At 36.4% G+C, this 27,999-nt stretch overlaps 1 protein-coding gene and 1 long non-coding RNA gene across 3 annotated transcripts in view; one reads left to right on the top strand and one right to left on the bottom strand.

Annotated features, from left to right (window-relative positions):
• Positions 1–18,767, bottom strand: part of LOC309631771 — a 253,878-nt gene extending 235,111 nt beyond the window's left edge. For both annotated transcript variants that reach the window (XR_014246517.1, XR_014246518.1), the window contains exon 1: positions 209–18,767. This is a non-coding gene — a long non-coding RNA (uncharacterized lncRNA). The remainder of the gene's footprint in view (positions 1–208) is intronic.
• A 3-nt stretch (positions 18,768–18,770) lies between these two features.
• The window catches only part of ABCB5 (ATP binding cassette subfamily B member 5), a gene marked incomplete at its 3' end in the record, with an annotated part of 114,181 nt that continues 104,952 nt past the window's right edge, over positions 18,771–27,999 (top strand). The window contains 3 exon segments of the mRNA XM_082400422.1: positions 18,771–25,560; positions 27,716–27,722; positions 27,726–27,770. Coding sequence (XP_082256548.1) covers positions 25,508–25,560; positions 27,716–27,722; positions 27,726–27,770 — 105 coding nt within the window. The 5' untranslated portion in view covers positions 18,771–25,507.

The following is a 27,999-nucleotide window of genomic DNA, read 5'->3' as shown; positions in this document are numbered from 1 at the left end:
TGAGGACAGTGAGAAGCCGCTCACAAGCTTGAAGCCCCTAGGTTTGTAAATTCACTGCGTTCGGCATCACGTCATTTTCAACTAGAGAAAGCCAAGCGGGAGCGGCGCGCGCGTTGGCGTTGAGCGTACACGTCTTCTGCCACGGCCTGGCACTTGGGCACCAGCGCTGCCGTCCGCTTTGTTTAACAACAGCACATGGCCTTCTTACCGTGAACTCCTCTGCCGGGGTCTTCGGTGGTCCACACCGCTGAGTAGGAGCCCAGCCACCTCAGGGCTGTGACGGCCGCGTCCGTCCGTTCGCTTTGGCGGGAAAGCGGACGCCGGCGGCGGACCCGGATGTTGAGGACTCGCCCTCTGTGAGAGGAGCCCGGGCTCCCAGGGTGACGGCGGCGAGCGTTTGTGGGCCTCCGGAACGTGCTGCTCGTCTTCGCCCTGTGGCTTCTCCATCATCTGGGTCCTCGGCGACACCTTTCGTGGCTTCTCTGCCTGAGGACAGGATGCCGGAGTGGGCGCCCGTGAAACTGAGAGGCTTGTGAAAGCCCGAGAGGCCAACGGCTCCGCGTCTGCTTCGACCCCAGCAAGGTCCGCCTGCCTGCCGGACGGAGGTGAGGACCGACCGGTTGCCTCATGGGGCTCAAGAAGCGCCGCCTTCTCCCCTCGCTGGCCGCCCTCCGCACTCTCCTCAGAGCGCCTAAGTAAAGGAGCTGAAAGTCTGAAAGTTGTTGTTTTTTTTTCCTTTTTTCCCTCATGCTCTCAGATCTTTATTAGGTGACGTTTGGGCAAAAAAGAAAATCCCTGAAACTGTCGCCCAGTTGGTTCAGGACAAGGGGCATAGAGGCGCCTTTGCTTGCAGACGTTTCTCTCACTGAGGTGAAAGCCTAGCTTTGATTTTTTTTTTTTTTTTTTTTTTTTCCTAAAGGGGAGCTGACTGGCTGAATACATCAGAGCACAAATTCAGATTATGTGAAAAATGGTCAAGTAGAGGAAGGCAAGTCTCTGGGGACGAGACAAGCAGATGCCCCTGATCTATAGGAAGACAGACAGGCGCCAGTTTTATGTTGGGCGCGGGGAAGGAGGGGGAGGGGTCATCTCTGCCTTTTCCAGATCGAGATTTGGCGGGAAGGGAACATGAAAAAATGGCGAAAGGACCGGGATAAAGTAATTACACGGGGAAGAAAACTCAAATCACGCAGCTCGAGAAGTCGTGATCCTTCGTTGGTACCTGACCCCAGTGCCCAAACAGTTCATCTTCCTGCAGTGAAATGTTCGTCACATCATTCTTCTGCTCAAAAACTTCTGGAGGCACATTCAGGGAGGAGAATAAATTCCTCCTCTGTTATTTGTTATTTCTGTTTCTATCCAATCTGTCTCCTCCACAACCAACTCCCACTCTTCCCCAAAGGAATCTTCCCCTTCACCAGAAGTCAGTATTTGTTTCCACCTCCTTGCTTGTGCTCATGTCACTCCTCGTAGGAATCAGCTTGCTCTCTTCCTACCTTGGCCAGCTCTTACTCATCATTAGAACATCACCTTAGTCACACACCTGTGGAAACTTCCACAGCGACTCTGGTTTACATTTATTTCTCTCTCTCAGATCTTACAGCTCCTGTTACCTCTACCCTTCCTATTTGCAATCAGCCACGAATGAATGCACACTCCTTTGCTACTCTGTAACTATTCACACAGGTGCGTCTTGTCTCTTCCAAGAAAAACAAGATCCTTGTCAGGAGCCACATGTGTTTAATCTCTTGATGAACATTAGAGTTCACCTGAGTGGGCAATTCCATTTCGTAAGCAACAGTGACATCTAGTGGTTGAAAGTTTGCATGGATTCTTCTGACTTTTTTAATAGTTGCATTTATAAGGAGAACGATATAGATTAAGCGATGAACCTAAATGATTCCTATCAATTATGCTTGCTCATGAAGGGACTTCAAATGCAAATTTATGATTTCTGCCTTCCCAGTGCTTCCCCCACTCTCCTGTGGTCCAGTGGCCCACAAACTGCTGGTAAGGGGTCCCTGCATGTGCTCCTTGCAAACCACAACTTCCCTTTCCCGTAGGAAGATCACTTGAAGCTTTCATGGTGATTATGCGATTTTTAATTCTGTGCTTCCTGTTGAGATAGAGGTTTATGTGCATAAATATTTATTTTGGAAATAAAATATGTAATTGAGGAAGAAACTTGAGATGATAAATATGATAGCCAGAGTAGAAACTCATTTCAAAACCAAATGGGAGAGGCACTGTGGTGTAGAGGAAAGCTTGTGGACTTTGGCTTCTGAGGGACTTGGGATCAAATGCCAGGTCTTTCCGTTAAAGTCATGTGGTAGTTATGACAACTAACATCTCTGGGACTCATCCCAAACAATGAAGACGACATATACCTTGCCAAGCTGCTTTGGAGAGGATTAAATAGAATCATGTACCAAAAAGTTCTGGTCCAGAGTAGGTAGTCAATAAATGATAGCTACTATTATTATTATTTACATTTTGCTAAGAATTATTATCATCGTGTTTCCAATTTGATATCTTTTAAAAACAAAATCCTGGTTTTTAAATTTAGGAACATCGGTAACTAATTTTGATTCTGATTAAAATTACCTCATCTCTCTTGGTTTCAGAGGCTTAAGCTATAGAAAAATGAGTTTGGGAAAACTACTTGAAATCTCTGAAAATGAAATAGAAATTCTAATCTACCATAGGCATCGAAATTTGAATAGTAATGAAGGGTTTAGAAGAACTGAAGCAGACTGAAATTATCTTTATATAGAGAACTTGAAAAACAACCTCTTTAGCTCAAGTTATAAATTGTGAGACAACCTGGATTTCTGGAGGGAGAAAAAAGCACTAGGAAAAAATATGTAAACAAGTTTATCACAAGAAAATATTAAGTACTTATATGGAATCTAAAAAAAAAATGGTTCTGATGAACCTAGGCGTAGGACAGGAATAAAGACTCAGACGTAGAGAATGGGCTTGAGGACACAGGGAGGGGGAAGGGTAAGCTGGGACGAAGTGAGAGTGTGGCATGGACATATATGCACTACCAAATGTAAAATAGGTAGCTAGTGGAAGCAGCCGCATAGCACAGGGAGATCAGCTCTGTGCTTTGTGACCACCTAGAGGGGTGGGATAGGGAGGATGGGAGGGAGATGCAAGAGGGAGGGGATATGGGGGTATATGTATATGTATAGCTGATTCACTTTGTTATACAGCAGAAACTAACATAACATTGTAAAGCAATTATACGCCAATAAAGATGTAAAAAATAATAATAATAAAATATTAGAAACATTGAAAAAAAAAGAAAATATTAAGTACTGACTTGTGTGGCCCCCCTGTGGGCAAAATGTGAATAACACCCTTTTTAAATGTATGGGGGTTTTGTTTTAGAAAATATCATTTGAGCTTTACCTGAACCCTAAGGTAAAGCAAGAACTTGTTTCAAAAGTTTACCCTTTTTGCCTATTATTTGGAACTTAGAAAACTTTTTTCCGTATAAGGGATGTTATATATGGTGATTTATTTCCCTGTCAATCCCAGATTAATGCCACAGTTAAGCCTCAACTATATAGCCCCACAAATTGTATTAGCCCAAGTAGCAACAATGGACAGTGATGTTTCTTCAGGAGTGTCAAAGAACAATAGAATTTCTGGGTTGGAAGAAATTTGAGATCTCTATTCTAAATTCCAGTTGAGCATACCAAAAACACACCTTCCCCCTGTTGCCGCCCTAGCAAAGGGAGCAAATAATCCCCTCTCCACCTAGATCAGATATAACTCTCTTCTCCTGCTGAGAATTATAACAGAAACAGCAAGTCATGGACAGAAGACCTGGGCTCAAATTCTCACTCTTTTTTCTGTTATAGGAGAAGGGAGTAGAGAGTGGGGATTATCATCCCAAAATCCCATAAGGTTAAACAAAAGTCTCTTTTGTGCTCACATTAATGACCACTGCAGGTTGACTGCAACTGCATTCCAAGTCTTTTTCATTCTGTGAACTTGACTGAAATAGCAGCCACTGACAGGGACATGGTAGTCTGATGGCAGAAGGAAAAAATAAATTGACCAATGAAATGCCTCAAGATTTCTGCTTGGAAGTGGCATGGGCCTCTTGTACTCACACTCCTCAATCAAAGCAAGTTGTAGAGTCAAGCCTGATGTCAGTAGAACAGTAAATATACTGCTCTCATGGGGTAGAGCTCCAGAGAAGGGCAAAGTAGGGAAGGTCAGCAAATATTTTGAACAAATGCTGAAATATGTTGTCTTTTGTGACTGTAAACAAATCACCTATGTTCTCTTAGTCCTAAGACTCAACCCCAAAATTGCAGGTAACAATCCTCTCCAGCCTAAGCTCAGGATTGTGGTAAAGATCAAGTAAGACTATGGATATATTTTTATGTGTGTGTCTGTGTGTTATTTTATCCTTTTCCAGAGATTCTGTACAGTAAGTCTCATGTGGAACCCTACTGTCTCTATTTTTTAAATGTTCCCGTGCATCTCAGAACCCAGAGAGCTTTTAGAAAATGCATACTTCTGGGCCTTATGCCAAAGATTCTGATTCACCAGGACTGGGATGGAGTTCCAGATATTGCATTTTTAAAAGCTCCTCTGAGATTCTGACAAAACCAGGCAGGAAAACCTGAGCTATAGATCCTTTTCAACAACAAAATTCTGCAACCTGTAGTCAATAACTTCCCCTTTTTTTTCAGGGAGCAGGGAATTTTTATTGATTGCTTATATAACTTTCTGTTAGAAACTTCATTTTTTGTATCTCAATCTAATACAGATTGAGTTGACTAATATTAACCAGGGAAGAACAGGTATTGATTTGTTCATAAGAAAGTCGTAATGAAAGTTTGCTCAGCCGGGGAAAGAGATGGGTGACAGAAAAGTAAAGAGGAAAAGTAAAGGGGAGAGACACTTAAAGTGACTATATAGCACTGAGTGCAGAAATAACAGTGACGACAGCACCCATTTATTCTGTGATCACAGGCTCTGACTTAACATGAAGCCTCAAGATAGCCTTATGAAGTAGGAAATATTATACCTATATTAATCTGGGTGCCAGAAAAGTTGAGTCACACAGAAGTGGTAAAGCATGATTCACATTCAAGTCTGTCTAACTTCAAAGCACAGGATCTTAGCCACAGCAGTACCCAGATGTCAGCGTCACATACGCCTTCCAGGAAATTCCATCAAAGAGGCCACAAAAGGAGGGGGAGCAAAGAGTAACAAAATCGTCAAGGAAGCAGTATTTGCCAGGTGGCAACATCTCAGTGATCTCCCCTCATTGCTGTGTCCCAGAGGCTTCCGCTCTACTTCCAGACTTCCCTTTCTGCCACTGTCACTGTGAAGGCAACACTCAGAACTGATGACCACAAGTGTTGCCACACTTCGTCATTTACTGTGTGCTTTCACAACTATCTCATTTACTATCCTCAAAAACAGTATTCAACAAAATGCAGAAGCCAAGGTTGAGGTGATTTATCTACATCAGTACTTCCAAACGTTAAGTATTATTGGTCTGGATAATTTTTGTTGCAGGGCTGTGTCCTATGCATTGCCTGATGTTTAGCAGCAACCATGGATTCTACCCACTAGATGAACGACCACCCCCAATTATAACAAAATGTTTGCAGATATTGCCAGATGTTCTCTGGAGGAGGAAGTGGGGGGCGGCACAAAATTACCCCCAGTTCAGAACCGCTGGCCTAAAGTGACGTAACAAACAGGTAGAAATTACTGTCAAACCCACATCTTCTGGCTACAAACTAATGTATATTCCGTTGCATCCCTGAAGCCTCCCTAGAAACATAAAATTTTGGAGCCCAGAGTTTTTAGTAACATCCAGGAAACTCCTTTGTTTAGCTGATGAGCAAGCTAAAGCATAGAGATATGAGGTGACTCTCACAATTTTATGGCTCAAAACCATTTAAAACTAATTTTAAGCATTCCTAAGGTAGTTGTGAAAAGTTGTGTTACTGATGCCCATCATATGATAAGGGCACATCTTGTCCTATGGCTACATCTGTTAGCCATCACATCCCTCACAAAAGAGTACATCTGTCATGCCAGTCTTTGGGTCATGACTCTCCTTCACCTTCCACCCCAAACTCCCCACAGGAGCCAGCAGTGCTGATTGAGTTACCAAATTAGAATAGTGACTTAATGGCATTGATTCTTATGGATGAGCTTCCTTAAACTAAGATTTTTTTTTTAATCAGCCGATAAACAACATCTGATAGCAAACAAAAAACTAGCTATGGTATCTTTCTTTACAAAATCCAGGGACCTCTATGAGACTTACAGACACAGGGTGTTTTAACAGTGGAGAAATTGAGGTCATTCCCAGAGACAGAAAGTCTCATTGGAACAGCAGACTTGTCCAAGAGATGTTATCCTGTTCCCCACTCAGAACATGCCTCCAGTTGGAGGTTATTTCCTCATAATCATTTTTGGCCCTTTGTTGAGATCAAGAAAAATATTTATTCTTATCATTTTAACATCTAATATAGTCTTTACTAGCCTTGGAGCAACTTGAAGACAAAGGCTCTCCTTCGTTTATTATGCACTACACCCTCAATAAGCAACACAAACTAGGTGGCCAATAAATATTTATTAGGCAGCTTAAAAAGAAAAATTAGGGCTTCCTGATTGACTTTCATGATCCCAGTATCCACCAGGAAGCATTTTTCTTCTCCAGATGAGATGGACCCAGAGATAGAAGAAGCTTATGAAAAGTTTTGTTTGGAATCAGAGCATAGGTGAAAACAGTAAAATTAAATTTCAGCACATCAGTTTTATAAAGCAATTTAGGTTATGGTGATTTAGCAGAACACAGGAAAGCAAGAAAATGTGTCACACATACCAAATTAAGGATGTTGAGTTTTGTTACTAATGTATGCAACTTTAATTTTGTTGAACACTCTCTGCCAAAATAAACTTTATTCCCTATAACTTAAAAAAAAAAAAAAAAACCTTTCAGAATTCTGCCTCTTTGTTCCCACCCAGGAAAATCTACAGGTAAGATCATCCTAATCCAGTGAGCACCTTGGGGTTTCTAACACGAGTGCTTTGACCCGCCAGACTTCCACATCTACTGGTAGGGTGAGACTTGGAGAAAATAAACTAGTCCTTAGTCCCAGCAAACCCAAAGACTTTGTTTTTTGCTTAAACTATTTGGGCCTGGATTTCTGTCACTTGTAACCTAGAGTCCTAACTAATACGCTGTAGTCAGGAATATTCAACTTTTAACGCATAAAATTTGCAAAGTAAACCAGGTAGGTAACCTTGTTCAGACTACCAGTGCTAAAACAATTCATGCCATACCATTGTTGCCTTTGAGGTTGAGGGCTTTCGGTCACCTACAGAAGTTCCTATGGTACTAGAAGCCAGACTTCCAAGAAACATAAAATCTGTCGTAGGTGTTCCAGGAAGGTAAAAGGAAAACCACCTTTCTGACCAGATGAGGACCTTTGGAAAATGGAGGAATGCCGTGCTCAAAGAGCCTCTCTTCTAAGCTTCTCTGACTCTCCCCTCCTGTCCCTTTTGTCTACATTCTGATATACTCCATGCCTGAGCTCTTTACCCAGTTCCACTTTTCTCAGCGATTCTTTAGATAGCATTAGCTCTGTGTGAGAAAGTATCCCTTTCATCAAGAAACCAATAGAATCTTAGCTCCCCCCCTCACCTTCATGCCTGCATTGGCAGCTGTTGTGATGTAGCCGTTCCTTAGATTTACAAGTTTCTCAAGCAGGTCTTCTCCATCCTTAACTCATGATATTCAATTCTTTGCTGCTCCAATTACTACTTCTTTGGTCATATACAGAATTTCAGAACAGATGGACCTGGATGCCAAATGGTGCTGTAAAGTTTAACTTTTTTCTTGCTCTAAATTTAAAATGTCACTATAATACTCGGTCTATGAAGAACTTAAAGCTATTGTTTTTAAAAAGTGCCCTATAACTCCTGGAGAAGTAGTAGTACATTAACACATTGCCTCAGAATAGAGTTAGTATATAGAAAACCACCCACCCACATATGCTACAAGTACATCTAATATATGAATACAAGAATTTGTCTTGTTTTATAGCAATAGCACAAGAACTTCTGTGTTAGTCATGTTTTTTTATTTTCTTTATTTTCTGATGCTTTGACATCTTGGGGCCTTATTGGCCCTAGAGGGACTACCCCTCCTATGGTTAGCTAATTCCTAGAGAGAGCAGACAATTCATCCTGGAGTACTCCTTTTATATGCAAGCCATATAAAATCCAGAGCCCATACCTTTAGCCATCTCCTTTATTAGGCTATCACATGCTGAGCAAGCCACTATCCTTCTGCCCTAATCACCACAAGGAAGGTAAGGTGCCAGACAACTAGAGAAGCCCCTACACCCCAGAGTCCACTGAAATTATTCACACTAGCCAATTCTAAGCCTGCTTATCCTGCTTTGCCTTGCCTTTTTCACAGAAACTACAGTAAAGGCTCTTGCACACGGTTTCCTCTGCTTCCTCTGCCTGCTTTCCAACCCTGGTGCTTTCTTGGGTGGCACTGATGGAGAAGTATGCTTCATGTTTCTAGGGATCTGTGAGTATGAACTTCTTCCTTCATGAAAGTCATTTCTGTGTCTATATGTCTTACCATATCTGATTAAAATAAATCCTGGGTACATTTAAAAATACATCCTAATCCTATTAACTATTGAGCAAAATAGCTTCTAATAGTAAATGTATTATTAATCTAATAGTTTCTACAATATTCAGAGGTTTCCTTGTGAAACATTTTCTTTTCAAGTAAGATTTCAAGAGAGGAAAATTCAACCCCACTGAGACTATTTTGGAATGAATCACTTCCATATTCTTTAGGAAAAACTCAGTAATAATCAAAGTTTATTGAGTTGGATTAGTGGTCTAATAATCTCTATAATCTCTTTTTGATATGAATAAAACACTGTGAGTCACCTAAGGAAAAATAATTTTCCCTTTTGTAGATTAGAAGTGATTTCAGAAATTTTTACAAAACTCAAGGGGAAAGACATTGCTTCTAACAACTTCCCTAATTGTTCATTCAGAACTGGTGGTTTATCTTGTAATTTATTTAGGAAGGAGCTATTAAGAAGCAAGTGACCCTCACATGTGACTAGCTAGTGTTTCCTTCCCTGGAGGAAATTAATCTTGTGGCAAATTATGCATTTTCTTTTAGTTGATGTTTAAATGAGAATGGAGTTGATGGCCTGGATGTGGACAAAATATATTTATAAATACCTGGTTGCCTGGCTGGGAGATTTTACACACAAGAGCTACATTAATGTAACCTTTCATAATTCATATTATGAAATAAAAACATCATTGTCCCAGAGAAAGTTATTTTTCCTCCATTCAGAAGAGGGACTTGAAAAAAATTCTGTATATAAAAACAACCAGGGGTAGAGCCAGGTGCCCATTACTTTATGCAATGGACCTCAAACTCTAATTTGAATAAAATCACTTGTAGAGCTTGTTAAAAATGTCTATTCATGGGCCATACTCTCCACAGATTCTAATTCAAAAGTCTGAAGAGAGGGTCAAGAATCTGCATTTTTATCAGGAAGTCCGTATCCTGACACAGGTGTTCCAAGAATCACAATATAATAATCACAGGGAAACCACTAGCCTACTTTGCCTGCTTTGGAAGACTCATTGTTGAGCCATGTAAGCAGTCAGCTGCCAGCTTTTGGGTCCTAAAGTATCTCCTTCAGCTTCAGCAGCTTCTCTCTAAACATCGGGTTGATAATATTAAGTTCATGTATATAGTATATATACATTTATAGATAGGTAGCTCTGGATACCTAGATATAGATATGTTATTGATACCACCTCATCTGATCCAGACATAAATGGGTAAAATTTCCAGCTCAGTCACTTACTGACTATCCAAGTCAGACCAAGTTAAACACTTTGAACCTGCTTCCTCATTTTTTAAATGGAATTATAATGCCACTTCACAAAATTGTGATGAGGATTAAAGGAGCATTTGTATATAATGCATTTAACCCAGTACCCAGCAAAGAGCAAGGATAGGAGTGGAGACGGTACAACCGACTGATGTTTTATACATTTGTAAAGAAATTGTTGTATGGTTTCCAGAGCTCTTTCAAACACATCATTTAATTATATCCTTACAATGTGCATGTGACGTAGAGAGTACAGATTATTGTTCCAGTTTTAAAATGAGGTTTAATCTCAGTCTGCTGCCATGATCATTTGATCATAGGCTCAGTGGGAAAAAATGAGCCTCAAAGTGGTTGAGAGAGTAGGAGTTTCTTTTGCCTTTTGAAGCCAAGGAATTAGTGTGCCCCCGAATGCTTCTTGAAACTTCAGAGCTCAAGGTGAATTTCAAATTTGTAGAATGGCAGAGTAGTAGTGGTTAAGAGCATAGGTTTTGGAGTAGACAAATTTGGCTCTGCCACTTTAATAGTTGTGTTAACTTGACAATGTTATTTAAGTCTTCTAAGCCTCAATAGCTTCTTATAAAAATGAGACTAATAAAGCAATGATTAAATAAGATAATTTTCATAATAGCAATAATAATATCTAATATTTATTGACGCCTCCATAAAATATTTTGTACAGTGTATAGCAGAGTAATGCTCAGAATAGAGCTAGTATATAAGAAACCAGCCACCCACACATGCTACAGGTACTGCTAATGTATAGGAACTGTTATTACTGTTGCTAACTTAAAGAGTAAAGCAATACATTTTTTATTAATGTGAAGAGATAGCTAATGGACAAATTATTAGTCAGTATTATAACCACTTACTTTATTAAGAAACAGAGTAAACATGAGGAAACTATGTAGCTAGGCCCAGATCACAAAATGACTTCATGGCAGGGTCAGATTTCTGCCCTGTCCAAGACCTTGTCTCTTCTCCAGGGATCACTGTGATCCTTTCATTTCACTCAAAAGAAAGACTTTCACTTCGAGAATTCCCTCGTAGAGTTCCATGGCTTTATACCAAATGCTTTGGGATCTGGAAAATTACCTTATACTCTGATGTTTAATATTCTGAGTTTCTGTTAAACATGGAGTTTTTGCTGAGTTAAAGACCCACACAGTTCTTACAGGTTCCAGTTTGGAACCAACCCTAAATCTTTTGTGGCTTTGAGTTAGTCTTGGCAAAACACTTCCAGAGTGGGAGGATTTTTTAATGGGTTTCTTTAAAGAGTCACTTTAAAGCATTCATTTAGGCTCAAACCAAAGTAAACTGACCAATCTATTCCCATGGATTTTAGAGGAACAAGGGTTAGAATTCAGAGGAAATGTGGTAAGCAAAGCCTACTGAGAATTTGGTTGATACTGCAGGCCATTAAGTGACCATGGTGTCACTAAAAGGAACTTTCTCACAAAGGAATTTTCTCACAAAAGTTCCTACTGTGTTATGCTCCCATAATATTAGAAGTGTTTTGAATATATATCTGTATATATACATACATAATATTTATACTTTGTACCAATGCCAGAGGTTGTCATAAAGTTGATATTTTGCTGAATATCAAATATCAAACATCCAGTATAAAATAATAACTCTAAAAAATTTTTATTGACTATAGCAGTGAAAATTTAAAAGTCTAACACGACAGTGAAGAACCATAATTTTCCAAACACTGTCAGCTGCTAACAGGTCCTACAGTTATTACAGAGCACATCTGTCTTACTGAGTAGATATTTTTCTAAGTAAAAGACAAAGATATTTTCCCACAATACTTTTTTTTCCTCGTCTTCATAGTTTTTATATTCTTTGTTAGATCTGAAAATTGTATATGATTTTGGAGATTTTTCACCCTCAGGAATATTTGAGATGGGAAACTGATATTCTGCTCTTAATTCTTTCTCATAAGTTATGAAGAATTTTAAATGGGGCTTTTTTCCTGAAAGAACTCATGGCTCAAATATATTTTAAAAGTTAAAAAATATGTCTTATATTGGTGACATTGTTTAGTATTGGGATGAATGTTAGCATCCAATAATTCCATAAAGATTAAAAGAATAATACCATTTTATTTCTATTGTACTCTATCTTTAAAATAATGTAATAATTGTTTTTAATAGTTTTCCTAAATCTATCTAGCTAAAGTACCTTCTCTTCTTTTAACATTCAGTCAAATTTCTTACTTTGTCAACTCTTATCTTTTTTAAATTGAGATATAATTGACATACAACATTGTGTAAGTTTAAGTTGTACAACATGTTGATTTGATACCTTTATATATTGCAATATGATTACCATTGTAGCATTAGCTAACACCTCTAGCACATCACATAATTATAATTTCATTTTGTGTGAGAACATTTAAGATCTAATCTCTTAGCAACTTTAAAGCATATAATACATGATTGTGGAATATTGTCACACTACTGTGCATTAGATCTTCAGAACTTATTTATCTTCTAACCACAAATTTATACCCTTTGGCTATCATCTCTATCTCCCCATTTCTCCCACTTCCCAGCCCCTGGAAATAGCCATACTACTCTGTTTCTATGAATTAGCTTTTTTAGATTTCACATACAGCATACCTCAGAGATATTGCAGGTTTGGTTCCAGACCACTGCAATAAAGCAAGTCACACAAATTTTTGGGTTTCCCCAAAATTATGAAAGTTATGTTTACACTGTACTATAGTCTATTAAATGTGCTATGGTATTATGTCTTTAAAAACATGTACATACCTTAATTAAATAATACTTTATTACTAAAAATGCTAACCATCATCTGGGCCTTCAGCAAGTTGTAATCATTTTGCAATACTATGATCAGATATAACTGATCATAGGTCACCATAACAAAATACAATAATAATGAAAAAGTTTAAAATTTCACAAGAATTACCAAATGTGAAACAGAGACATGAAGTGAGCAAATGTTCTTGGAAAAAAATGGCACTGATAGACTTGCTCAACACAGGATTGCAACAAAACTTCAATTTGTAAAAAACTCAATATCTGCAAAGTGCAGTAAAGCTAAATGCAGTAAAACGAGGCATGCCTATATAAGTAAGATCACGTAGTATTTGTCTTTGTCTGACTTATCTCACTTGGCATAATGGGTCCATCCATGTTGTTAAAAATAGCAGGATTTCCTCCTTTTCCATGGAGGAAAATATTCCATTGTATACATATACCACATCTTCTTTATCCATTCATCCATTGATGGATGCTTAGGTTGTTTCCATATTTTGGCTATTGTGAGTAATGCTGCAATAAACATGAGGTGCAGATATCTCTTCAATATGCTGTTTTTATTTCCTTTGTATATCTACCCAAAAGTGGGATTGCTGAATCATTATGGCAGTTCTACATTTAATATTTTGAGCAACCTCCATACTGGCTTTAGTATCAGGGTAATGCTGGTTTTGTAAAATGAGTTTGGGTGGGTTCCCTACTCTTCAAATTTTGGAAGAGTATGAGAAGGATTGGCATTAATTCTTCTCTAAGTGCTTGGTAAAATTTACAGGGAAACCATGTGTTCCTGGCCTTTTCTTTCTTGGGAGGTTTTTGATTACTGATTGAATATTCTTACTTATTATTGGTCTGTTCAGATCTTCTATTTCTTCATGATTCTTGATTGGTTGACATGAATCTTGATAGATTGTATCTCTTTCTAGGAATTTATCCATTTGTTCTAGGTTATCTGGTTTGTTGGTATGTAATTTTTCATAGTAGACTTATGATCTTTTGTATTCTGTGTTATTGATTGTAATAACTCCTTTCATTTCTGATTTTATTTATCTGAGTCTTTCCTCTCTTTTTCTCAGTTAGTCTACCTAATGGTTTGTTAGTTTTGTTTATCTTTATTGTTTATTTTTTTTTTGGCCATGCTGTGTGGCATGCGGGATCTTAGTTTCCCTGACCGGGGATCGAACCCATGCCCCCTGCAGTGGAACTGCGGAGTCTTAACCACTGGACCACCAGGGAAGTCCCAATTTTGTTTATCTTTTTAAAAAATCAGCCCTTAGTTTCTTTTTTTTCTGTTGTTTTTCTAGTCTCGATGTCATTTATTTACATTCTGATCTTTCTTATTTCCTTCCTTCTACTAGCTTAGGCTTAGTTTGTTCTTTTTCTAGTTCCTTGAAGTGTACAGTTAGGTTGTTTATTTGAGATTTTTCTTTTTCTTAATGTAGGCATTTATCATTATAATCCTCTCTCTTAGAACTACTTTTGCTGCATTCTATAAATTTTGGTATGTTGTGTTTCCATTTTCATTTGTTTCAAGACTTTTTAAATTTCCCTTTTGATTTCTTCTTTGATTCAATGTTTGTTCAGGGGTATGTTGTCTTAATTTCCACATATTTGTGAATTTTCCAGTTTTCTTCCATTATTGATTTCTAGTTTCATACTATTATGGTCCAAAAAGATACTTGGTATTTCAATCTTCTTAAATTTGCTAAGACTTGTTTTGTGAGCTAACATATGATATATCCTGGAGAATGTTCCGTGCATGCTTGAGAAGAATGTGTATTCTGCTGCTGTCAGATGGAATGTTCTGTATATGTCTGATAGGTTCATTTGGTCTAAAGTAAAATTCTAGTCCAATGTCTCCTTATTAATTTTCTGTCTGGATTATCTATCCACTGTTGAAAGTGAGATACTGAAGTTCCCTACTATTATTATATTGTTCTCTGTTTCTCCCTTTAGATCTGTTAGTATTTGCTTAATATGTTTAGGTGCTCCAATGTTAGGTGTATACATATTTACAATTGTTATATCCTCTTGATGAATTGACCTCTTTATCATTATATAATGATTACCTTCTTTGTCTCTTGTTACAATTTTTACTTAAAGTCCATTTTGTCTGATATAAATGTGGCTACCCCTGTTCTCTTTTGATTTCCATTTGCATGGAATATCTTTTTCCATCCCTCACTTTGCACCTATGTGTGTCCTTAAAGGTGAAGTGAATCTCTTGTAGGCATATAGTTGGGTCTTGGGGGTTTTTTTATTCTGTCAGCCACTTCATGCCTTTTGATTGGAGAATTTAATCTGTTTACATTTTAGTAATTATTGATAGGTGAGGACTTACTAATGCCATCTTATTGTTTTCTGGCTATTTTGTACTTCCATTGCTTCTCTCTTCCTCTCTTGCTAGCTTCCTTTGTGAATTCATGATTATCATAGTGATAGGCTTTAATTCCCTTCTCTTTATCTATTGTGTATCTACTGTAGGTTTTTACTCTCTGGTTACCATGAGGGTTATTTAAAACATCATTTGCCAGTTATTTTAAGCTGATAACAACCTAACTTTGATCACATCTAGAAGCTCTACCCTTTTACTCCTTCCCCCTTTTATGTTTTAATGTAATAATTTAACTCTTTTTATTATATTGCATATCCATTAACTAATTATTGTAGCTATGGTTATTTTAATACTTTTGTCCTTTAACCTTTATACTTAGAGTTAAGTAGTGCCACCATATTACAGTGTTGGACTATTCTGAATTTGACTATATACTTAACTTTACCTGTGTTTTTTATATTTTTATATATTTACATGTTACTAATTAATGTCCTTTTATTTCAGCTTTAAGAACTCCTGTCAGCATAGGCAGGTCTTGTGGTGATGAATTCCCTCAGCTTTTGTTTGTCTGGGAAAGTCTTTATCTCTCCTTCATTTATGAATGACAGCTTTGCCAAGGTATTCTTGGTTGGCAGTTTTCTTCTTTCAGTGCTTTGAATATATCATCCCACTTTCTTCTGGCCTGCAAGGTTTCTGCTGAAAAATCTGCTGTTAGCCTTATGAGAGGGTTCCCTTATACGTGAGGAATTTCTTTTGTCTTGCTGCTTTTAAAATTCTCTCTTTGTCTTTGATTTTAGACAATTTTATCATAATATGTCTCGGAGAAGATCATTTTGAGTTGAAATTGTTTGTAAACTTATGTGCCTCATGAACTAGAATGTCCAATCTCTCCCCAGATTTGGGCAGTTCACAGTCATTATTTCTTAAAATAAGCTTTCTACCCCTTTCTCCCTCTCTTCTCCTTCTATGACTCTAATAACACATAGATTATTTCTCTTTATAGTATCCTATAGTTCATGTAAGCCTTCTTCACCTTCTTCACTCTTTTTCATTCCTTCATTTATCATTTTATTTTCATTTTTTCTTGTTATCCTCTGGCTGGTAATTTCAAATGACCTGTCTTCTACTTCATAGATTCTTCCTTCTGCTTCATTGATAGGCTGTTGACAGTTTCTATTTCATTTTTTTCCATTCATTGCATTCTTCATCTCCAGAATTAGTTTGGTTCTCTTTTTATGATTTTTGTTTCTTTTATACTTCTCATTTTGTTCATGTATTGTATCCCTGATATTGTTGAATTGTCTTTCTGTTTTCTAGTAGCTCACTGAGCTTCCTTAAAACAGTTATCTTGAATTCTTTATCAGGCAAATCTCAGATCTCCATTTCTTTGGGATCACTTACTGGAAAATTATTGTGTTCCTTTGGTAGTGTCCAGTTTCCTTGATTTTTTATATTTCTTGAAGTCTTACATTGCTGTCTTTGCATTTGAAGAAGCAGCCACCTCTTCTAGTCTTTACTGACTGACTTCAGGAGAGAAATATACTCCATCAGCCCTGTTAGGGATTCTGAAGTTTTCTTAGACCTTTTCTGTGGGTATGTCTACTCCACACTTCTTACTCCCTCTTGGAGGGAAATTCTTAAGACTGTATGCCTTCTCTTGATCCTGCAAAGCCAGACCAGGTTCTGACAGCTTCTCATTTTCTTTATTTTCCTAGGGCATTTCTCACTTTTGTGTGCTTTTTCCCAGTCCTGTAAACTTGGGTCAGCTTTCTACACATGTGCATACATGCTCACTAGCTATTTGCAAAGCTTTGCTTCCACCATCCTCAGGGGTGTACACAGGGAGCCAGCCACAGGGTTGGGAGGTAGTAGATTGTGGGTGAGGCATACAGAATGTTGGGGGTACCCATGGGCCAATTGGGGAGATCTGTAGGCAAGGCATCTCAAGCAGCTTAAGAGCTGGCTTCTTGATGGAGTCTGCCGTATGGCTAGTAGGATCTGCATCCCTTTGATATGTTCCATTCTGAGCTCTGACTGCTATTATCCCAGCCACTCCCTGTCCCTTAGTCGTGCAGCACACCTCAGTGTTCTAGATGGGGCAAGAAAGGAATTGGTATCTTTAACGGTCTCCTGCATAGCTGAGAAAGTTAAACTATTCCTCTTACCCTCTTCAATCCATTCAATCTCAGATTTTTGCTCCAACAGTGTGCTGGAACTTTTCCGCTGGACTACCCCCAGACATCTCCAAAGGCACTCTTGTCTGTGAGTGATTGTCTAAATCAGTGTTTTTTGGATGGAAGATGGTAGAAATCTCCTACTTCACCATTTTGATATCTAACTCTGCCTTCACCTCTTTTTTTTAAATCATGATGTTACACTGACATCTTGTGGTAATTGATATGGCTTGTGTGTCCTAAACTGACAAAATTAAGCAAGTAGTGACATAATTCAAAAAGGAAGAGAGGTATTATTGAGTTGTAGACATTGTGCTTAGTGCTGTAGTAAGAATTAAATAGCTTGCCCAAAGTTATATGTGTGGGGAATCCAGAATTTGACTTTAGGTAGTTTGACTCTAGCAATGTGCTTTCCAATATGATAGCGACTAGCCATGTGTGGCTTTTTAAATTTAAATTAATTAAATTATATAAAACTAGAAATTCAGTTCCCTTGACAGCCACATTACAAGTGCTCAATAGCTACACATGCCTAGTGAGTACCATCTTGGACAATGTAGAGAATATCTCCATTTTTGCAGAAACTTTTATTGGACAACACTGCCCTAGAAGCAAAACTCTTGACATCTCTACTACACCACTTCACCTGTGCTTTTATATAACATTGTCAGATTATTAAAGCAAGTTTATTCTCAAAATTTTAATTATTCCTTCTCTGCAGATGACTATTACAAGTATATATCTAGCTTGGCAATTTTCCTAATTATCAGTTCCACATTTCCATCTGTATGGCAGATTTGTTCACTTGGACACTCTAATATAAACCCAAACTTTCATTTTTAAACAGAATGTCACTTTTTCCCCCAAACCAGCTTCCTCTCCTCACTTCCCCATTTCCATCTTTCCTACTCTTTTATTCCCAGTTTCTGAAGTTTAGTCATTGAACTTTTATTTTTGATTCCTTCTTTCTTGTCCTCTGAATCTGTATCTTGTCAACCTTTCCTTAAAAATATCTCTCAAATATGACTTTCTTACTGCTATCAAACTAGACCATAATGGGTCTACCTGAATCTTGTCTTTTCCCAAGTCCTTACAGTCAACCCTTGACATCAGATTAAATGTATCAAATATCAATGGCCCTGTCACTCTCATTCTCAGAAAATTATAATAGTTGCCTGAAAAATTGGGCAGTGCCTTCTACAATCTTATCTACCTTATCTCTTCCTTGATTTTGGCATGAACTGTTCATTCTAACCAGAACGGTCTCATGCCTCTATTGTGAAATAATTCACCTTTGCATTCCTGAAATTATGTTCTTGTTCCTCCTCCACAAATCTCCATTTATTGACATCTTAACCATCCTCCAAAGACTAACCTCAGGGCCTTTCTCATCTGTGTGTTAAAACCATTTAGGTCATAATGTTCTTTGTAGATGCTGGAATAGTCACTCTATGTACTATTCATCACATAACTTCCTGTCTTGCTGGGTGTAATAGTCAGGATTCTCCAGAAAAACCTATTTGTTTTGTCTATATCTGTCTATCTAGAGAGAGAGAGATTGGAAATGGGGAGCATTGATTTTTACAAATTGGCTCACATGAATGTGGTGGCTGGCAAGCCCCAAATCCTCAGGGCAAGCTAGGAGGCTAGACATTCTAGCAAGAAGTTGATATTTTGAGTCTGAAGACAGTCCTTGAAGCAGAATTATTTCCTTTTTAGAGGACCTCAGTCTTCTCTCTTAGGGCTTTAACAGATTAGATGATGCCCACCCACGTTATGAAGGGTAATCTGCTATACTCAAAATCTACTAACCTAAATGTCAATCACAACTAAAAAATTACCTTCACAACATCCTTTAGATTGGTGTTTAATCAAAAAACTGGGTGCCATTGCCCAGCCAAACTGACACATAAAATAAACCATCACGTCAGATATATATAATTTTGGAGCTCTTATATATAATTCTCAACTCTGCAATCTAGGTAGACATGTGGAGGGAAGAGGATAACAGCATTTGAGGAAATGCAGTAAGACAAAGTATAAATATTAGAGGATATGTAAACAATTGGATCTTGTTTTTTTTTTAATTTTTATTGGAGTATAATTGCTTTACAATGTTGTGTTACTTTCTACTGCAGCAAAGTGAATCAGCTATACATATACATGTATCCCCTCTTTTTTGGATTTCCTTCCCATTTAGGTCACTACAGAGCATCGAGTACAGTTCCCTGTGCTATACAGTAGGTTCTCATTAGTTACCTATTTTATACATAGTATCAATAGTGTATATATGTCAATCCCAATCTCCCAATTCCTCACACCCCCCTTTCCGCCTTGATATCCATATATTTGTTCTCTCCGCCTGTATCTCTACTTCTGCTTTGCAAATAAGATCATCTATACCATTTTTCAAGATTCCACATATATGCATTAATATATGATATTTGTTTTTCTCTTTCTGACTTACTTCAGTCTGTAACGACAATCTCTAGGTCCATCCATGTCTCTACAAATGACCCAATTTCATTGCTTTTTATGGCTAAGTAATATTCCATTGTATATATCTACCACATCTTCTTTATCATTGCTCTGTCGATGGACATTTAGGTTGCTTCCATGTCCTGGCTATTGTAAATAGTGCTGCAATGAACATTGGAGTGCATTATCTTTTTGAATTATGGTTTTCTCTGGATACATAGCCAGGCAAGGGATTGCTGGATCATATGGTAGCTCTATTTTTAGTTTTTTCAGAAACCGCCATACTGTCCTCCATAGTGGCTGTACCAATTTATATTCCCACCAACAGTGAAGGAGGGTTTCTTTTTCTCCACAACCTCTCCAGCATTTATTATTTGTAGAATTTTTAATGATGGCTATTCTGACTGGTGTGAGGTGATGCCTCATTGTAGTGTTCATTTGCATTTCTCTAATAATTAGCAATATTGAGCATCTTTTTGTGTGCCTATTGGCCATCTGTATGTCTTCTTTGGAGAAATGTCTTTTTATGTCTCCTGCCCATTTTTTGATTGGGTTGTTTGTTTGTTTTTTTATGTTAAACTGTATGAACTGTATGTTTGTATATTTTGGAAATTAATCCCTTGCCAGTAGCATTGTTTGCAAATATTTTCTCCCAGACCACAGGTTGTCTGTTTTGTTTATGGTTTCCTTTGCTGTGCAAAAGCTTTTCCATTTATTTAGGTCCCATTTGTTTATTTTTGTTTTTATTTCCATTACTCTAGGGGAGGGATCCAAAAAAAATATTGCTGCAATTTATGTCAAAGAGTGTTCTGCCTATGTTTTCCTCTAGGAGTGTTAGAGTATCTGGTTTTAACATTTAGGTCTTCAATCCATTTTGAGTTTGTTTTTGTATGTGGTGTTAGAGAATGTTCTAATTTCATTCCTTTACTTGTAGCTGCCAGTTTTCCCAGCACCACTTATTGAACATACTGTCTTTTCTCCATTGTATATTCTTGCCTCCTTTGTCATAGATTAATTGACCATAAGTGTGTGGGTTTATTTCTGGGCTTTCTATAAGCATGCCCATTCTGGCCACTTTTATTCAACATTGGTTTGGAAGTCCTAGCCACAGCAATCAGAGAAGAAAAAGAAATAAAAGGAATCAAAAATTGGAAAAGAAGAAGTAAAACTGTCCCTGTTTGCAGATGATATGACACCATACATAGAAAATCCTAAAATACTACCAGAAAACTATTGATACTACAGTCATCAACGAATTTGGTAAAGTTTCAGGATACAAAATTAATACACAGAAATCTGTTGCATTTTTATACACAAACAACAAAAGATCAGAAAGAAAAAGTAAGTATATCACATCTTATACACTGGAATATTACTCAGCCATAAAAGAAGAATGAAATAATGCAATTTGCAGCAACATGGATGGACCTAGGGGTTATCATAGTAAATGAAGTAAGTCAGACAGAGAAATATATAATTTATATGTGGAATCTTAAAAAAAATGATACAAATGAACTTATATACAAAACAGAAATAGACCCACAGACAGAAAACAAACTTATGGTTACCAAAGGGAAAGGGTGGGGAGGGATAAATTAGGAGTTGGGGATTAACATATACACACTACTATATATAAAATAGTTAACCAACAAGGACCTACTGTATAGCACAGGGAACTCTACTCAATATTTTGTAATAACCTACAAGGGAAAAGAGTCTAATATATATGTATGTGTAACTGAGTCACTTTGCTGTACACCTGAAACTAACACAGCATTGTAAATCAACTATACTTAAATTTAAAAAAAGAAAGAAATTAAGAAGACAATCCCATTTGCCACCACATAAAAAAAATTAAAATACCTAGGAATAACCTACCTAAGGAAGCAAAAGACCTGAAAACTATAGATGCTGATGAAAGAAATCAAAGATGACACAAACAGATGGAAAGATATTCCGTATTCTTGGATTAAAAGAATCAACATTGTGAAAATGACCATACTACTGAAAGCAATCTACAGATGCAATGCAACCCCTATCAAATTACCAATGGCATTTTTTACAGTATCAGAAAAAAAGTTTTTTTAATTTCTATGGAAACACAAAAGACCTTGAATAGCCAAAATAATCTTAAGAAAGAAGAATGGAGCCGGAGGAATCATGCTCCATGACTTCAGACTATACTACAAAGCTACAGTAATCAAAACATTATGGTACTGGCATAAAAACAGATATTTAAATCAATGGAACAGGATTTACCACAATTTTTTTTTAATTTAAATTATACAAGGTCCCAGGTGTTGCTGATTCTGCTGGTCTTGGGACCACACTGAGTAGTGAGGCTGTAGTACAGAGAAAAACCGTGTGTGAGTTCCTTAGGAGATGGGAAAATATCTTTTTATTTTTATAAACTAGCAGCCACATCATATAAGCTCAAAATTTGTTTCAATGAATTCATGAAGGAATAGGTAAATAAATATAATCTAATAGGGTAACTATGAATTGTAATACAAGTCAGAATGCTTCAATGAACATAATACAGCTTTGAGCAAAGTTCAGAAGGAAATCAGAGAAGGAGATGATTATTTACAGGTAACGACAATGAGATAATTAAATGAATGCTTTTCATATAGGATTAGTCAATGAATATTTGCTGTGCAAATGTGCCATTGACATTGAAAAGATTTATTTTACTTATTATAATTACTAACCCAGCTAACTAAAAAATATTATGGGACTAAACAATAGAAAATTGGGTATATAGACACTACACATCTTTAAAAAGAGTGTTTTTTTGGATTCCATATATGTGCATTAGCACATGGTATTTGTTTTTCTCTTTCTGACTTACTTCACTCTGTATGACAGACTCTAGGTCCATCCACCTCATTACAAATAACTCAATTTCATCCCTTTTTATGGCTGAGTAATATTCCATTGTACATATGTGCCCCATCTTCTTTATCCATTCATCTCTCGATGGACACTTAGGTTGCTTCCATGTCCTGGCAATTGTAAATAGTGCTGCAATGAACACAGTGGCACATGTATCTTTTTGAATTATGGTTTTCTCAGGGTATATGCCCAGTAGTGGGATTGCTGGGTCATATGGTAGTTCTATTTTTAGTTTTTTAAGGAACCTCCATACTGTTCTCCAAGGTGGCTATATCAATTTACATTCCCACCAACAGTGCAGGAGGGTTCCCTTTTCTCCACACCTTCTGCAGCATTTATTGTTTGTAGATTTTTTAATGATGGTCATTCTGACCAGTGTGAGGTGATATCTCATTGCGGTTTTGATTTGCATTTCTCTAATGATTAGTGATGTTGAGCATCTTTTCATGTGTTTGTTGGCAATCTGTATGTCTTCTCTGGAGAAATGTCTATTTAGGTCTTCTGCCCATTTTTGGATGGGGTTATTTGTTTTTTTGATATTGAGCTGCTTGTATATTTTGCAGATTAATCCTTTGTCAGTTGCTTCATTTGCAAATATTTTCTCCCATTCTGAGGGTTGTATTTTTGTCTTGTTTATGGTTTCCTTTGCTGTGCAAAAGCTTTTAAGTTTCATTAGGTCCCATTTGTTTATTTTTTATTTTATTTCCATTACTCTAGGAGGTAGGTCAAAAAAGATCTAAAAAATACGGTACTGATGAACCTAGTGGCAGGGCAGGAATAAAGACGCAGACGTAGAGAACAGGCTTGAGGACAAGGGGAAGGAGAAGCTGGGACAAAGTGAGAGAGTAGCATTGACATATATACACTATCAAATGTAAAATGATTGGCTAGTGGGAAGCTGCTGCATAGCACAGAGAGATCAGCTAGATGCTTTGTGACGACCTAAAAGGGTGGGATAGGGAGGACGGGAGGGAGGCTCAAGAGAGAGGGGATATGGGAATATATGTATACTTATAGGTTATTCACTTTGTTGTACAACAGAAACTAACACAACATTGTAAAGCAATTATACTCCAATAAAGATACAAAAAAATAAAGATAAAAAAATTTAAAAAAACAAAAGTCATCTGAGAACTAAAAATAAATAAATAAATCTAAATTGTAGCGAACTAAAAAATAAATTTAAACTTAAAAAAAATAAAAAGAGTGTTTATTTGGCTCAGTGAATTTTCTTTGCTCACTTTGTTTCCCAAGTACAGTATGACAAGAAGAACCCAGTGTGCTTTACCTGGGAATTCACCATTGTTGTAATCAGATATTAAGGCGTGATCAGAAAAGAAGCTTAGCAAAGCACAGTTCTGAGAGAGCAGTTAGTTATTGGTTGAGGGGGGAAATTACACATAATTTTGATGTAAATGAAGAGATCATGCACTTACCAAGGTAGGCCTAAATTGTTTTGGTTTCTTTTTATGAATTTATGAGTTTTATTATATAACTGTTAATTTCTAAAGTGTAATGATTGATAGAGTTTAATTACTTACATATACGTTAAATAACTGGAGATGGTATAACATCAGTACAGCAATTATGAAGATTTCTTGTATGAAGTTATGACCATTGGTTTCTAAAACAGGAAGCATATGCCAATGTATTTGTATCATGTCTTCCTTCTCAAGTGCTAAAACCATTTCTGACTCATTGTGATCATTTCTTCATGGAGAAGCATACTATTTGAAAGTGTATTTTACAGGTTTTTACAGAGGCTTAGGTAGTATTTAATTAATTACTAATTTCACTCTAGAGTTTAAATTTATATTTGTTATAATCCTAATTATATTAATTAATATATTAATTATATATTAATATTATATATTATAATATATATTAACAATATAATCTTTTATATTATAAATATAATATATTATAATATACTAATTATATATTAATATTAATATTAATCCTAATATAGGTAATACGTTACATGGTCTAACAAATCAGATTGAGGCAAAAACATCTCTGCATATTTGCAATGAAATGATAGTTTATATTGATAACTGCAGCTTAAGACAAGCTAAGATCCTAAAGTATCATCTAAAGGAATAATACATTATGCTTAATATAATTTTAATAATAAATGAGGTTTTTTACTATTCTAATTTTTAAGAGCTGTTAATTCATATATGGTAGGAGCTCTAACTTCCTTATATTTGGTGAACTAAAAACCCTAGTCCTTCAAGCTGCTGGCTAACAGAAACTACTGCATCAGTTTCTTTACAGAGAAAACTAAGCAATAGTTAATTTAAAGATTTTCATCATTAACAATAAAATCAGGGTCAGAGTAGGAATAAAATCTAACGTTCTGGGAAGACATGCATTGTTCATGGAGTCTGGCTTTCCTCCTTTTATTCCATTTCTAGAATTTTATTAGCTCCAAATCTAAGCCCAGAATGAAGCAAAGAAGTTATAAATTCATAAAAAACTCTGAGTTGCATAGCACAGGGAGACCAGCTCGGTGCTTTGTGACCACCTAGAGGGGTGGGATAGGGAGGGTGGGAGGGAGGGAGATGCAAGAGGGAAGAGATATGGGAACATATGTATATGTATAACTGATTCACTTTGTTATAAAGCAGAAACTAACACACCATTGTAAAGCAATTATACTCCAATAAAGATGTTTAAAAAACAAAAAAACAAAAAAACTCTGAGTTGGTGAGTTAGGTAACCAGAAACTTCATTTGGAGTGGGGGGTGGTGGAGGCAGGGTGAATCTCAGAAGCATGCTTTCTTAGAAGCTGTTAGGGATGTAAAGAATGCTTTATATCGACTAAGTGATAAAAATTCACATCATCATGATATACTTGTTAATATTTTATTTCAGAAGAGTTACATTGTAAATAAGATGGCAAATTCTGAAAGTGTTGAAGAAATGCAAGAAAATTATCAGAGAAATAGGTAAGCTTTGCCGAAATTCTACAAAAACTGTTCTGCAACATCAAATATACCTTACCCTTTTCTCAGCTGTAGCAAAAATGTTTATAGTCTTTTTCCAAAAATAGCAGGGCTGTTTGCATTTTGCTGGACTTCAACATAATCAGTGTTTTAAGTGGTTTAATAGTAAATTTAGGAAGTGTAATAGCTACAGGATTTACTGATTTAGTATTTACTTCAGATATTTATTCTTCTGAATTTCTTATAGTTTACCAGCATATAGAGAGAACATACTTGAATATTTATGTTTTAATTCTCCATGAGTCCTTCATTCCATGTGGTACATAACAAAATATTGGATTCTGATTATTTTTTCAGTAAGTAGGTGTCTATGTGTGTGTTCATATGTGTGTTATAAAATTTCCTACACCTATAATTCATTAATTTAGAGATTTAAAATGGAAATGATTTAAAATCTTTAATTTCCACTTTTACCATAATAATTGTGTTACATTTTGATGTATAAACTGTAAAACGGTAGTGAACCCCTCTAGATCACTATTTATTTAATATTCCTGAAACAAAATTTATCAAAACAAGATAACTTACTAGGTCTTAAGCTTTAAAATCCACATTTGGGTAGGGAGAAGGGGTTGTAGCCTTTATAATCTTGAAGAAATATTTTTTTGTCATCTATGAATCATCTCAGAGAAAGCTGGCCCAATATACAAGTAAATTATTAACTTCAGATGGAATAAAATTAAGTGACTTGTCATTTATCAAAGCCACCAGAACAATATGTTATAAAGCTGAAGAAAAGACTTGGAAGTTCATCCTTCTGTGACATCTTTCTTAGAAAATTTAATCTGATCCCCTCCACCCTTCTTTTAAAGTTTCATAATCTTATATGTGTGTGTGTGTGTGTGTGTGTGTGTGTGTGTGTGTGTGTGTGTGTGTGTAATTGACAGATTACAGATTTCTCTGAAATCAATGGACAAAAATTTACATTCTTCATCTGGAACTCCTTGAAATGTGAGCTAAGAAATGAAATTTTCAATGGGGGACAAAATTCTCAGTACATTTGTTTAATGTGTATTCAATAGAACTTTCATTTAAAGCTCTCAGTTGCTCTTGAGTAATTTGTTACAAAGGGTTTGAAAATTCTAATCTACCACCTCATACCCATTAGGAAGGCTACTATTAAAAAAATAGTAATAATAAAATAAAACAGAAAAAATGAAGTTTTGTTGAGGATATAGAGAAATTCGAACACTTGTGCATGGTTGGTGGGAATGTAAAATGATGCAGCTACTATGGAAAACAGTATGGTGATTCCTCAAGATATTAAAAATAGAATTACCACATGATCCAGCTTTTCTACTCTTGGATACAAAAGAATTGAAAACAAGGACTTAGAAAGATATTTGTATACCCATATTCATAGCAGTGTTATTCACAATAGCCAAAAAGTAGAAGAAACCTAAGTGTTCATTGCTGGTGAATGAATGAACAAAGTGTGGGATATATATATATATATATATACATACACACACAATGGAATAGTATTCAGCCTTAAAAAGGAGGAAAATTCTGACATGTGCTACAACATGGATAAAACTTGAAGACATTATGCTAAGCGAGATAAGCCCTTCAGAAAAAAACAAAATACTGTATGATTCCACTAAAATGAAGTACCTATAGTAGTCAGATTCCTAGAGACAGAAAGTACAATGGTGATTGCCAGTGGCTACGGGGGAGGAGTTATTTAATGGTTATAGAGTTTCAGTTTGGCAAGATGAGAGTTCTCTGGGTGATGGTGATGGTAGCACAACGGTGTGATTGTACTTAATACCACTGAGCTACACACTTAAAAAGAGTTAAGATAGTAAGTTCTATGTTATGTGTCTTTTATCACAATAAAAAAAAATTCTACTCCAGATGTGTGTCTTCAGTTGTTACCTAAATAATGTAGAGACAACCAGTGGTGACTTAAACTTTCCCAGTGATTATACTAAAAATCTTTGTACTGTCTATCATTAAGTTTGTTTTTAAAATGTCAACGTTGATATAAACTTGTTACCAATGAGTGAAATTTGACACTTCAACACAATTTTAATTAGAAAATTTTGCAAATTATATTCACATGGTAATCTTTCCATTGTAAACATTTGTTTTCCAGAAAACTGTAAGAACTGCCCAAAGTAAGACAGCAAGTTGTTGGACCTACTGAGATAGTAAGTGAAATTAGTTAGAAAGTATGTCTATGTATCAGAAAATTTTAGAGAATTGTCAGGAGTGCATAGAATGATTGTTTTTGTTTGATAATTTACATCTATTTGGGGAAAAGGGGAATTTTAAGAAAAGAATTCATTAAGCTATTATTTCCAATAGGAAAAATATCAATATATATAAATAACCCATAAGTTCCACAATAAGAGATAAGAAAAATAACACAATATCCAT

Source organism: Balaenoptera borealis (genome assembly GCF_965194805.1).
Source record: "Balaenoptera borealis genome assembly, chromosome: 7".
NCBI lineage: Eukaryota > Metazoa > Chordata > Mammalia > Artiodactyla > Balaenopteridae > Balaenoptera > Balaenoptera borealis.
Note: the sequence above shows the minus strand (reverse complement) of the source record. Positions and strands in the feature narration are given on the sequence as shown.